Source organism: Budorcas taxicolor, unplaced genomic scaffold (assembly GCF_023091745.1).
Source record: "Budorcas taxicolor isolate Tak-1 unplaced genomic scaffold, Takin1.1 scaffold212, whole genome shotgun sequence".
Taxonomy (NCBI): domain Eukaryota; kingdom Metazoa; phylum Chordata; class Mammalia; order Artiodactyla; family Bovidae; genus Budorcas; species Budorcas taxicolor.
The window spans coordinates 202,462-214,963 of record NW_026291773.1 but is presented as its reverse complement, the minus strand read 5'-3'; the positions used below and the strand labels follow the sequence as shown (position 1 = coordinate 214,963).

Here is a 12,502-nt window from a genome sequence, read left to right as displayed (position 1 = left end):
AGTGGTTATCTTTGGGACTGGGAGAGGGCATCTAGGAGCCTTGTGGAAGCTGACTGTCTCTATCTTGGTCGGTGTACTGTTTTCATACACACACAAGCGCATGCACACCCAATACATAAGTTATGCAATTTTCTTTAAGTTGTACAATTTTTTTTTCCTCATCAACCGCACTGCATCAGATACCCTTTAAAAAAAAACTAAGAGACTTCCCTGGCAGTCCTGTGATTAAGACTTTGCCTTTCAAAGCTGGGGATATGGGTTTTGGGGCGCTAAGATCCCACATGCCTTGTGGCCAAAAAACGCCAAAACATTAAACAGAATAAAAATACCTATTGCATCAAGGCGATAAACATGCATAAAATTTGTCTTTTAAATTTTCTTTGAAGGTTGTTGGTCTTAAATACAATGGGAGATAGTCAAGAATGAAAAAAATAAACCTCATCACAATACTCAATTAATAATAGCTGAATAACATCTTAGGTAAACACCTTTAATCTTTTTTCTAGTATATATAAGCAAAAATATATGTAAATAAAATTAGAATCACACTACACATTGTTTTTAATGGGCTTTTAAAAATTTAACAATATATTATAAACATTTTCTGAGTCTATATGGCTTAGTAGTAACTTTCAAAAACATTTTAAACAACAAGGTAACATTAGTAGTGGAGAGACACATTAGTGGACTGAGCACAACACAGTAGATCCGGGCCCAGATCTATACTGACCTGCAGCTGCTTAAGCCAAACACTAAGCATCTTTAAGGATCAACTACTCAGAGGACTGATGCCTTCTTTACAGCTGTTTTAAAGGGTAAATAAACAAAGTAGGAGGGACTTCCCTGGTGATCCAGTGGTTAAGACTCCATACGTTCACTGTTTGATTCTCTGTTGGGGAATTAAGATCCTGCATACCACATGGCGTGGCCAATTAAAATAAAATAAAAAATGTAGGAGAGGGAAGGCATGAAATATACTGACCAAACGGACAAATCCTAACTCCCAGAACAGTCACGCAAGCACTCCATGAGACCAATAACATAAAACTCACACCATATCCCCAGGAGAAGTCCGAGCTGCCTTCAGTAGAGATCCCTGTGCTTGTATAACTTGGAAAAGCAGACCTTGAATTTCCAGTGTCAGCTGATGTAAAAGGTGATTCTTGTGTGATGTCAGATTCACTAAATGCACAAGTGGGAAGGAAAAGAGAAAACAGAAAAATTCTTCTATTTCCTCAAGTTTCTGTAGCATTAACTACTCAGCAATCTTTTAGGTGTTAGACATTTGTACAAATACATCCACAGAGATAAAAATAAATGAAGAATTTGAAATGTAAGCATCACAGTAAGGTCTGACCTAATTCCTACAGAATTGATGGCAGCCATTCTAAATAATTCTAATCTTAGTTTACAATTAATATTTTTTAACATTTCACTTATAACATCTACACTCAAGAAACTAAAGACATTTCAGAAATACTAGGAATAGTATGTGAACTTGTATGCCACTTTTAGTTTACTAAGCACTTTCACAGATATTAACTGCATTTATCCTCACAATCTGGTGATGTAAAACTCACCAGTACATCTAGTGATATACTTTAAGACAAAAACTCTGGAAATTTAGTACTAGATTTTGAAACAAGGTTTTATGACTATAGTTTTTGTATGATACCACAATTGCTTTTCAGAATCCTCTGTGAAGTTACCATCTCCTCTGTCCTATTTCTTAAAATAATAATTGCAGCTAATATTTACTCAGCATTTACTATATTTTATCTCATTTATATTCACTACACCCTTTAAGAGATACTATTACCAGGTAAATAACTTGCCCAATATTATTCAGCAGCTGCTGCTGCTGCTGCTGCTGCCAAGTCGCTTCAGTCGTGTCCAACTCTGTGCGACCCCATAGATGGCAGCCCAGTAGGCTCCCCCATCCCTGGGATTCTCAAGGCAAGAACACTGGAGTGGGTTGCCATTTTGAAAGTGAAAGTGAAGTCGCTCAGTCATGTCCAACTCTTCGTGACCCCATGGACTGCAGCCTACCAGGCTCCTCCATCCATGGGATTTTCCAGGCAAGAGTGCTGGAGTGGGGTGCCATCGCCTTCTCCAATTATTCTGCTAATAGGTAGCAAAACCAAGATTAAAAATCTGATCTGTTTGGATTCCTCCTGCGTTTCTGCTTTTAACTACCTCATAATACTATTTTTCAAAGATTACAAAAATAAGTATCTTTCTACTAGTTGTTCCAGAATGGAAGTTGAATGGTATTGAAAAATGTGACAAAAATTCTTTTGTTTCATCAGTACAAGGCTTGATACCAATCCTAAGGCAAAAAACCCAAAACTTATGCCATTATCAAGTGCAATAAGCAAACAGTACACTTTGTGTCATTACCTTTGGGAACTTAGGTCCTTTTCACGGCTGTCATTGGCAGAGGAAATTTCATCCAGTTGCTCAGGAAGAGGATGATGATTAAGAGCATGTTTTGTTATTCCTTTCCTGTGAAATGGAAAAATAGTTATATTTTTGTAAAGAAAAAAATATATACTTTTCAGTAACTTGATCTACAAGTCACCTACTTCTTGCTGTTCAGGAACTGCACTATCCAATGCAATAGCCATTAGCCACTAGCAGTTAAAATGTGGTCAGCTGGAAATGAGATACACTTTAAGTATAAAACACACAGGATTTTGAAGTCTTAGTACAACAAGAATGTACAATGTACCACTAATTATTTTATTTTGGTTACATGTTAAAATGATAATATTCTGGATATACAGGGGTTAAACAAAATATATTAAAACTTATTTCACTGCAAATTGAAAACATAATAAGGTATAAAACACACTTATTAGAACAGCTAAGATAAAATACAGTGATAACACTAAATGCAGGCGAAGATATGGAGAAACTGGATTTCTCATACATTGCTGGTAGGAATGTAAAATGGTACAACCACTTGGGAATAATTTCACAGTTTCTTATAAAACTAAATGCATGCGTTAATCATAAGACCTACCCATTGCACTCTTGGGTTAATCCCAGAGAAATGAAAATTTATGTTCACACAAAATCTGTACACAAACATTCAGAGCAGCTTTATTTATAATTGAAAAAAAAATTAGAAGAACTGAAATGTCCTTTCACAGGTGAATAATTCAACTTTGGTATCTCTACACACACAGTGGAATATGATTTAGCAATAAAAAGGCATGAACTGATACATGCAACCACTTGGATGGATTGCAAAGGCATCATACTTACTGAAAAAAGCCAATCTCAAAAGGTTACATACACTACATGATTCTATTTATATTACATTCACAAATGAGAAAAATACAGAGGTGAAGAAAAGATTAGTGGTTCCAGGGTATGGAGAAAGGAATGGAAGTGACTATAAAGGGCTATATAAGGATGTTTCTTGGTGGTGATAGAACAGCGCTGTATCTTGATTGCACTGGTGGTTAAATAAATACATAAATGAGACCAAATTGCATAGAACTATGTATACATATACATACACAAAAGAGTGGATATAAAAATTGATGAAAACTGAGTAAGGTTTATAGTCTACTTAACAGTACTGTACCAATGTCCGTTTCATGGCTTTGAAAGTTACATAAGTTGTCATCATTGGGGGAATCTGAGTGAAGGGTTCATGGGACTCTATGTACTATTTTTGTAACTTCCTGTAAGTCCATAGTTACTTAAAAATAAAAAGATTAAAAAGTTAATATCACCTGTTTCTACTACTTTTTAGTGTGAGTATCTCAAAGTTTTAAGTTATGTGTTTTGTATTATATTTCTATTGGACCGTGCTGTTCTAGAGAGTTCAACATGTGCATTAGAATAAACTATGAAAAAAGTGAAAGTGTTAGTTGCTTCAGTTATGTCTCACTCTTTGCGACCCTATACACTGTAGCCCGTAAGGCTCCTCTGTCCATGGATTCTCCAGGCAAGAATACTGGAGTGGGTAGCCACTCCCTTCTCCGGAGGATCTTCCTGACCCAGGGGTCAAACCTGGGTCTCCCACACTGCAAGTAGATTCTTTGCCATCTGAGCCACTAGGGAAGCCTCAGAATAAACTATGGGGTCAATTATTGTATGTTCCAATCCTAATCATCTATAGTAGACTTTCTTTCCACACAAAATCCTATAGTCAAATAACTTCATAGGTTAAACAAAGTTACACAGGTTTCTTTACAATAGGTTTTCCAAGGGCTTTTAATATGCAAATGTGTATTATAAATGTAATACTCTTGTTTCACAAGAAAGGAAAGCGAGGCACTGAAGGATTAAGGAACTTGCTTAAGGTCATATGGCTAGTAAGTGATGGAGCCAGGATTCAAATCCAAATAGTCTGTCTCAGGCTGCTCAGAGCAGATGAATAGTTTGAGATTTTAATAAACTGTACCATTTTTGTATATTAAGATAAAGACCTACTCAGCAGAGCTTGTACTTTAAATTATTTCTCAAATGGTGGAGCTGAATTAGTGGAGAGCTTTTTTCTTCTCATTCAATGATCTTATAACCAAAAGCTTGTCTTTGAAACACTGGTGGAGATCAGAAATGTGGATTCCAGTGATGAAATAGAAACTTAAGACATATTTTAGTCTGTCAGAGAAATTTGGTTATGAAGTAACAATCAGATAATACCAAAGATATATTAACTTTGATCATAGACTTATGGTTATTAAATAAGAAAATGTATATAATTTTTAGAAATGCATAATGAAGCATATAGGGGGAAATGATAATGTCTGGGGTTTTCCAATATTTCACAGATGACAGGCTGAAAAAATATACAGATGAAATATGAAGCAAATATATTAAAATTTTGATAACTGTTTTAATGTAGGTGATGGGTTCAGTTCAGTTGCTCAGTCGTGTCCGACTCTTTGCAACCCCATGAATCACAGCATGCCAGGCCTCCTTGTCCATCACCAACTCCCGGAGTTCACTCAGACTCACGTCCATTGAGTCAGTGATGCCATCCAGCCATCTCATCCTCTGTCGTCCCCTTCTCCTCCTGCCCCCAATCCCTCCCAGCATCAGAGTCTTTTCCAATGAGTCAACTCTTTGCATGAGGTGGCCAAAGTACTGGAGCTTCAGCTTTAGCATCAGTCCTTCCAAAGAAATCCCAGGGTTGATCTCCTTCAGAATGGACTGGTTGGATCTCCTTGCAGTCCAAGGGACTCTCAAGAGTCTTCTCCAACACCACACTTCAAAAGCATCAATTCTTCAGCGCTCAGCCTTCTTCACAGTCCAACTCTCACATCCATACATGACCACAGGAAAAACCATAGCCTTGACTAGACGGACCTTAGTCGGCAAAGTAATGTCTCTGCTTTTGAATATGCCATCTAGGTTGGTCATAACTTTTCTTCCAAGGAGTAAGCGTCTCTTAATTTCATGGCTGCAGTCACCATCTGCAGTGATTCTGGAGCCCCCCAAAAATAAAGTCTGACACTGTTTCCACTGTTTCCCCATCTATTTCCCATGAAGTGATGGGACCCGATGCCATGATCTTCGTTTTCTGAATGTTGAGCTTTAGGCCAACTTTTTTGCTCTCCTCTTTCACTTTCATCAAGAGGCTTTTTAGTTCCTCTTCACTTTCTGCCGTAAGGGTGGTGTCATCTGCATATCTGAGGTTATTGACATTTCTCCCGGCAATCTTGATTCCAGCTTGTGTTTCTTCCAGTCCAGCGTTTCTCATGATGTACTCTGCATAGAAGTTAAATAAGCAGAGTGACAATATACAGCCTTGACGTACTCCTTTTCCTAGTTGGAACCAGTCTGTTGTTCCATGTCCAGTTCTAACTGTTGCTTCCTGACCTGCATACAGATTTCTCAAGAGGCAGGTCAGGTGGTCTGGTATTCCCATCTCTTTTAGAATTTTCCACAGTTTATTGTGATCCACACAGTCAAAGGCTTTGGCATAGTCAAGAAAGCAGAAATAGATGTTTTTCTGGAACTCTCTTGCCTTTTCCATGATCCAGCAGATGTTGGCAATTTGATCTCTGGTTCCTCTGCCTTTTCTAAAACCAGCTTGAACATCAGGAAGTTCTTGGTTCACGTATTGCTGAAGCCTGGCTTGGAGAATTTTGAGCATTACTTTTTTACTAGCATGTGAGATGAGTACAATTGTGTGGTAGTTTGAACATTCTTTGGCATTGCCTTTCTTTGCAATTGGAACGAAAACTGACCTTTTCCAGTCCTGTGGCCACTGCTGAGTTTTCCAAATTTGCTGGCATATTGAGTGCAGCACTTTCACAGCATCATCTTTCAGGATTTGAAACAGCTCAACTGGAATTCCATCACCTCCACTAGCTTTGTTCATAGTGATGCTTTCTAAGGCCCACTTGACTTCACATTCCAGGATGTTTGGCTCTAGGTAAGTGATCACACAATCATGATTATCTGGGTCGTGAAGATCTTTTTTGTACAGTTCTTCTGTGTATTCTTGCCACCTCTTCTTAATATCTTCAGCTTCTGTTAGGTCCATACCATTTCTGTCCTTTATCGAGCCCATCTTTGCATGAAATGTTCCCTTGGTATCTCTGATTTTCTTTGAAGAGATCTCTAGTCTTTCCAATTCTGTTCTTTTCCTCTATTTCTTTGCATTGATCGCTGAAGAAGGCTTTCTTATCTCTTCTTGCTATTCTCTGGAACTCTGTATTCAGATGCTTATATCTTTCCTTTTCTCCTTTGCTTTTCGCCTCTCTTCTTTTCACAGCTATTTGTAAGGCCTCCCCAGACAGCCATTTTGCTTTTTTGCATTTCTTTTCCATGGGGATGGTCTTGATCCCTGTCTCCTGTACAATGTCACGAACCTCATTCCATAGTTCATCAGGCACTCTATCTATCAGATCTAGGCCGTTAAATCTATTTTTCACTTCCACTGTATAATCATAAGGGATTTGATTTAGGTCATACCTGAATGGTCTAGCGGTTTTCCCTACTTTCTTCAATATATTATTCACTATACAATTATGCTCGAGATTTATCATTTTTAAAATGTCAAGCTGTATGCTTATGCCAAAATCTTTTTAATATCTATAATTTGGAACTATTAGAAAACTAAAGTTAGTTCTTCAAAGCAAATTATAACACCAAAAGGGAAAAGTACCTTTAATATACTGTTATTTAAATGCATATAATCTTCATTATTGTCATTATTCACATTATTCTGACACTTCTAGAAAATCATCTTTTGGGAGAGTTATCTTTAGGGAGTATGAAATCAACAATAGAGAACAAGTAACATAACCAAGTGGTTCAGTGGTAAAGAATCTGTTTGCCAAGGCAGAGAATGCAGGTTTGATCCTTGGGTCAGGAAGATCCCCTGGAGAAGGAAATGGCAACCCACTCCAGTATTCTTGCCTGGGACATCCCATGTTCAGAGGAGCCTGGTGGGCTACAGTCCATGGGGTCGCAAAAGAGATGACTAAACAAGAACAACAACAACATAACCATACTGGGTCAATAATTCTGGTCCAATAAATGCAATCAACAATTTTTTTCCATAAATGATACTTTTTTCACTCTCATAATGGTCAGAATTAATTATAAAACCAGGTTTTTGGCTAAGCTCTGCTCCCTAGATTGGGAAATGACTTTCTTCTTCCTAGTTCCTAAAAAGCTTAACTGAGTCGCTTCTGCGTCTATCCTATTATTTAATAGATAACAAGCTTCTGAAAGGCAAGGAAAGATCATAGACTGATTTTCTTTGTATGGCTATTGTACCAAATAGAGATGGGAAGGGACAAGGAAATTACCACTCACTGAGGACCTACTATGTGTCAAGCTCTATGCCATCACTTTTAGATAAGGTCTTAGCCTATATTGCAGAAGTGAAAGCTCAAAAATTTAGTAATTTGCCTAAAATGAATAAGGCTAGAAAAGAGTCTAAACAGAAACCCAAATGTGACTGAAAATACCATGCCTGTTATTACTCTGTATAGGTAATAGTTAATAAACGTATGGTTGTTAAAATTACACAGTTCAGTGGAGGGAAAAAAATTGGTATTTGGGGTTGAAAAGCCCAAGCTCAAAACCTATTGGTTATATAATCTTAAGGTATGTACCTTTCTTATATTTCATCTGCTGAAAAACATACTCATCTTACAGAGTTGTCACAAGAATGAAGATGTGAAAGTATTTTTGAAAGTATAGTGAAAGTGAAGTCGCTCAGTCGTGTGCAACTCTTTGCAACCCCATGGACTATAGCCTACCAGGCTCCTCCGTCCATGGGATTTTCCAGGCAAGAGTACTGGAGTGGGTTGCCATTTCCTTTGTATCTTCCAACCCAGGGATCGAACCCAGGTCTCCCTCATTGTAAGCAAGACGCTTTACCGTCTGAGCCACCAGGGAAGTCTAAAGTATTAACAAATAGATGACATTCTCATTACTTCCTAAATTACAACATTTCACTAGGGGAGGGAGGTGGGTCTTTAAGCCAGAAATATTTGCTCTCTGGGCTTCCCTGGTGGCTCAGATGGTAAAGAATCTGCCTGCAATATGGGAAACCCAGGTTCCATCCCCGCATCGGGAAGATCCCTTGGAGGAAGGCATGGCAACCCACTCTGGTATTCTTGCCTGGAAAAAATCCATGGACCGAGGAGCCTCTGTGGCAATCCAGAGAGTATCTAAGAGTTGGAGAAGCCTTAAGTGACTTAGCACACAGCACACTTGCTCTCTAAAGTCTCAAAAGCAAAACTGATCCTCAAGGATTCCGACACTAAGTTGCAGAGGTGGGGAGGCAGTTATGTGTAATGGTTATGACCACAAGCTTCAAAATCAGACAACAGGTTTATACTTCAGCTCCACCACCTTCCGGCCGTGTGATCTCTGGCATGCTACAACCTTTAAACCTGGAATCTTTATCTGTGCAAAATAATAATAGTTCCTATCTGGTATCCTTATTGATAGAGTTGTGAGCTAATGCATATAAGTAGCTTTGCAGTGTGGTTGGCGCCAGACGTATTCAACTTTCTTGTAGCATTCAGCTATTAACAGTTTCACGAGTTGTCAATGGCCATTGACACTGGGGCGTGGAACACGTGGAAACTACAAAATGCCTTAGGATACCAAGTCCCTAAGCTCAAGAAGTGCAGGCCAAACAGACCAAGTTTCTAGGACAGCACAAGTAACATGCCCTTATTAGCTGGAGCAGGAAACAGAAGGGCCAACGTCCGGCAAAGCTGGTAGGAGAGAATTCCAAAGATTTTCTTCCTCACCCTGGGAAAGGTAAAAGGAGCAAGGGACTGGGCAGGAAGGGTCCCCAGCGCGCCTGCGACCCTCCTCGGCACCCCCCGGCCCGGGCTGGAGTAGCTGAGCAGTTCACTCACAACTCCAAGTTCTGTGGCACCGCCTTCCTAGTGTATCTGGAGGTCATTCTCTTCTTCCTCCTCAGCCGCGGCGGGGGCGGACAAGCCAGGGTGGGGGCCTCCAAGCCTGGCCCTCGCGCCCGCTCCGGCTCGGCCCCCTCCCGCCACCTTCCCGCCCCGTCCGCCCCGTTTCCTAGACTCCAGATCGCCACTTTGCCAGGGCCCCCACCTCCCTAGTCTTCCGGCTTGCCCGTGGGGGCGGAAGTGACGATACCACAGGAGCACTCGCCTAATGCTTCCGCCGATGTGCCTCGGTACGACGGCCCGGGGTTCCGAGGCTGAGTCGTTTCTAACTTTCGGAGTTTCCTCGGGGTTCTGGTTCCAGACGAACGTGTGGACCCATCCGGGGCCTGGCTGTGTCTACTGCTGGCAGTTCCCCACCAGCTCACTAGGTAGGAGAGACGGCTGAGGAAAGGTGCTGCGACAAAGACTTGCCGAAGAGGCCCAGGCCCAAGACCGTAAGCGGAATTTGCTTCATTTTGTTGGGCGAAGGAGAGAGCCTAGTCTGAGTAAAGAGCCCCTAGACTCCAAGCCAGGCCTCTGTTGCTTGGTTGCAAGCAAGCTTGCAGTGCTCCCAGTTTTCTCATATATACAGTGTGGAGTTAGCCTGCGTGGTCTCAAAAGTCCCTTCTAGCCCTGTCACTAGAGGACTTCCCTGGTGCCTCAGACTGTAAAGGTCTGCCTACAATGCTGGAGACCCAAGTTCAGTCCCTGGGTTGGGAAGATCTCCTGGAGAAGGAAATGGCAACCCACTCCAGTATTCTTGCCTGGAAAATCCCATGGACGGAGGAGCCTACAGTTCATGGGGTTGCAAAGAGTCGGACACGACTGAACGACTTCACTTCAGCCCTGTCACGAAATTCTTCATAATAAGGCTTTCCCGGTGGCTCAGACTAAAGAATCTGTCCGCAGTGGGGGAGACCCGTGTTCGATCCCTGGATCGGGAAGATCCCCTGGAGAAGGAAGTGGCAACCCACTCCAGTATTCTTGCCTGGAGAATCGCGTGAATTCCCAATCCATAGGGTCGCAAAGAATCGGACACGACTGAAGCGTTTAGCACGCGGGCACTTGGGTTAAAAGGCCAAATGGACAGTCTGTAGTGAAAGAATGTCTGGATAGAAGATGCAAGTTCCTCTGGACCTCATTTTACTAATCCGTTAGAAAAACAAGTCTGAAAATCGAATTGCAGCGGTGAAGTGGATGATCCAGCGCAGTTTTTTCTTTTACCAAGCCTCTGCTGCTGCTGCTGCTGCTAAGCCGCTTTAGTCGTGTCCGATTCTGTGCGACCCCATAGACGGCAGCCCACTAGGCTCCTCCATCCATGGGATTTTCCAGCAAGAGTACTGGAGTGGGTTGCCATTGCCTTCTCGGTACCAAGCCTCACCTGACAACAATAGTGAACTAGTACTTCTGTATGTAAGCGAAACCTTTAGAAGAGAGTTATTCACCACCTCCTAATATCCCAGAGCTATACCCTCTGAAACCTGAAAAGGGAAAATTTAGAACAGATAGTTGTAGGATCAAGAGCCATGGGCAGATTATTTGGGGGTGAAATGATAGGAATGAATGTTTTGTAGTTTTGAATTCTTCTATCCCACACAATGGGAAAGATTTAAATTCTGCGGAGGAAGGGAGATTGTGCTTAAGAATATTTAAATATTAAAAATTTAACTAGGGAAGGATTATAGAGATAACAGATAACAGTCTCATTCTCCAATTAAGGGAAAAGCCACAGAAAGAGAAAATGAAATGCCCAGAACACAACTGGGACTTTAGGCAGACCTGGGATTTTTGATAGTGTTTCAAAAGATGTTATTGCAGTTTTTCCGAAAGTGTGTTGTACACACCACTGATAATGCAAGGGCAACATTTTTTATTTTATTCTTAATGCTTATTTATTAGTTTGGGAATGTGGTATTGGATTTCCATTTGTTATATATTAAAAATTCTTTTAATATAAGTATAAAATTGTCATTAAAAGAATATTAAATAAGTGTTACCATAGTTGGTATGTGGTCAGTGCAAAAATCATGATGATGGTATGTGAATCACTGAATTAGGGGAACAGTGTTAATGGAATTGCCTAGCATAGTTCAGGGACTAGGATATTACTTCTGCATTATTCTATATGGTTTATATTATTGAAACTTTAAATGTAACTTTCAAAGAAGAATGGAGGAAAATATGAAGTTTGCTACAGTGGAAGACACCGTAGAGTATCGCCTGTTCCTGATACCAGATAAACCAGGGGACCCAGAAGAATGCAGAGAGATCCTTCAAAAGTACATTGAGAGGATAATGACCCAGTTTGCACCTATGCTGGTCCCCTATATCTGGCAGAATCAGCCTTTCAATCTCAGATATAAACCTGGGAAAGGTAAGGTTATTTTGCTTATTTTGCTTTGATACATGTGACTTTTAATGTCATTCTGACACCAGTGATGTGTAATAGTCCACAGTTCATTCAGTGTTGTCAGGAAGACTTATATCCTGAACTCTTTATGGTATTTGCTGAAATTCAGTTAAGCTCTTGAACTTAAAAAATTAAAAAAAATATTCATGTTGATGAAAGCTTTCTAATAGTCATTATCTTAGGAACTAATACATACTCAACATTATCAAGCCATGGCTTTACTTTTGAACTTTACTATGCCATCATATATCTAGGTTCCTACACTAAACAGGTTCCGGCTGGCTTCTTTAACCATAGTTCTTTCAGCTGTTACTCTGTATTCCTCGGTCTTGATAGTGTGTTTACTAGGCTGCCTTGTTTCAAATAGTTGTTTTGCTAAGGGTCTAAGAGTGGCTCTGCTTGGCTTATAAAGAGAAATAATTGAGCTAAGCAACCACTATTTTCCACCCAGAAGCATTTTGACATTCCTTCACTGCTCCCTGTATTGTCAGTGCATGAGATCTGACCTGTGGCCAAATAATGGCACTTTGTCATCTCATTTCTTATAACTTTACTAAAATGAGTCATGGATAACTTACCAAGGCTCTATTCATGCAACAACAACTTCTGTGAGGTCTTATTTCATATCAGGAGCCTGACATCTTGTGATTCCTTCATTCTGGCTCATTTTAATGCTTCTCTGTTAACCTTTTGG

The 12,502-nt window shown here is 40.3% G+C and overlaps 2 protein-coding genes across 3 annotated transcripts in view; one reads left to right on the top strand and one right to left on the bottom strand.

Annotated features, from left to right (window-relative positions):
* Nucleotides 1-982: 982 nt before the first annotated feature.
* LOC128071143 (primary cilium assembly protein FAM149B1-like) lies at nucleotides 983-9,564 on the bottom strand (the record flags this gene model as incomplete). The annotated part of the gene is made up of 3 exons (XM_052664106.1): nucleotides 9,357-9,564; nucleotides 2,401-2,505; nucleotides 983-1,182 (listed from the first exon to the last, which is right to left on the bottom strand). Coding segments are annotated over exons 1-3 (352 nt in total), but the record flags the coding sequence as incomplete, so codon positions are not given.
* Nucleotides 9,565-9,699: 135 nt separating this feature from the next.
* Nucleotides 9,700-12,502, top strand: part of LOC128071148 (protein ecdysoneless homolog) — a 30,905-nt gene continuing 28,102 nt past the window's right edge. The window contains exons 1-2 of one of the 2 annotated variants that reach the window (XM_052664116.1): nucleotides 9,700-9,853; nucleotides 11,567-11,772. In XM_052664116.1, coding sequence (XP_052520076.1) covers nucleotides 11,568-11,772 — 205 coding nt within the window. In that variant the 5' untranslated portion in view covers nucleotides 9,700-9,853; nucleotide 11,567. Of the gene's footprint in view, nucleotides 9,854-11,563; nucleotides 11,773-12,502 lie in introns of both variants that reach the window. The other variant, XM_052664115.1, reaches the window with a different exon arrangement.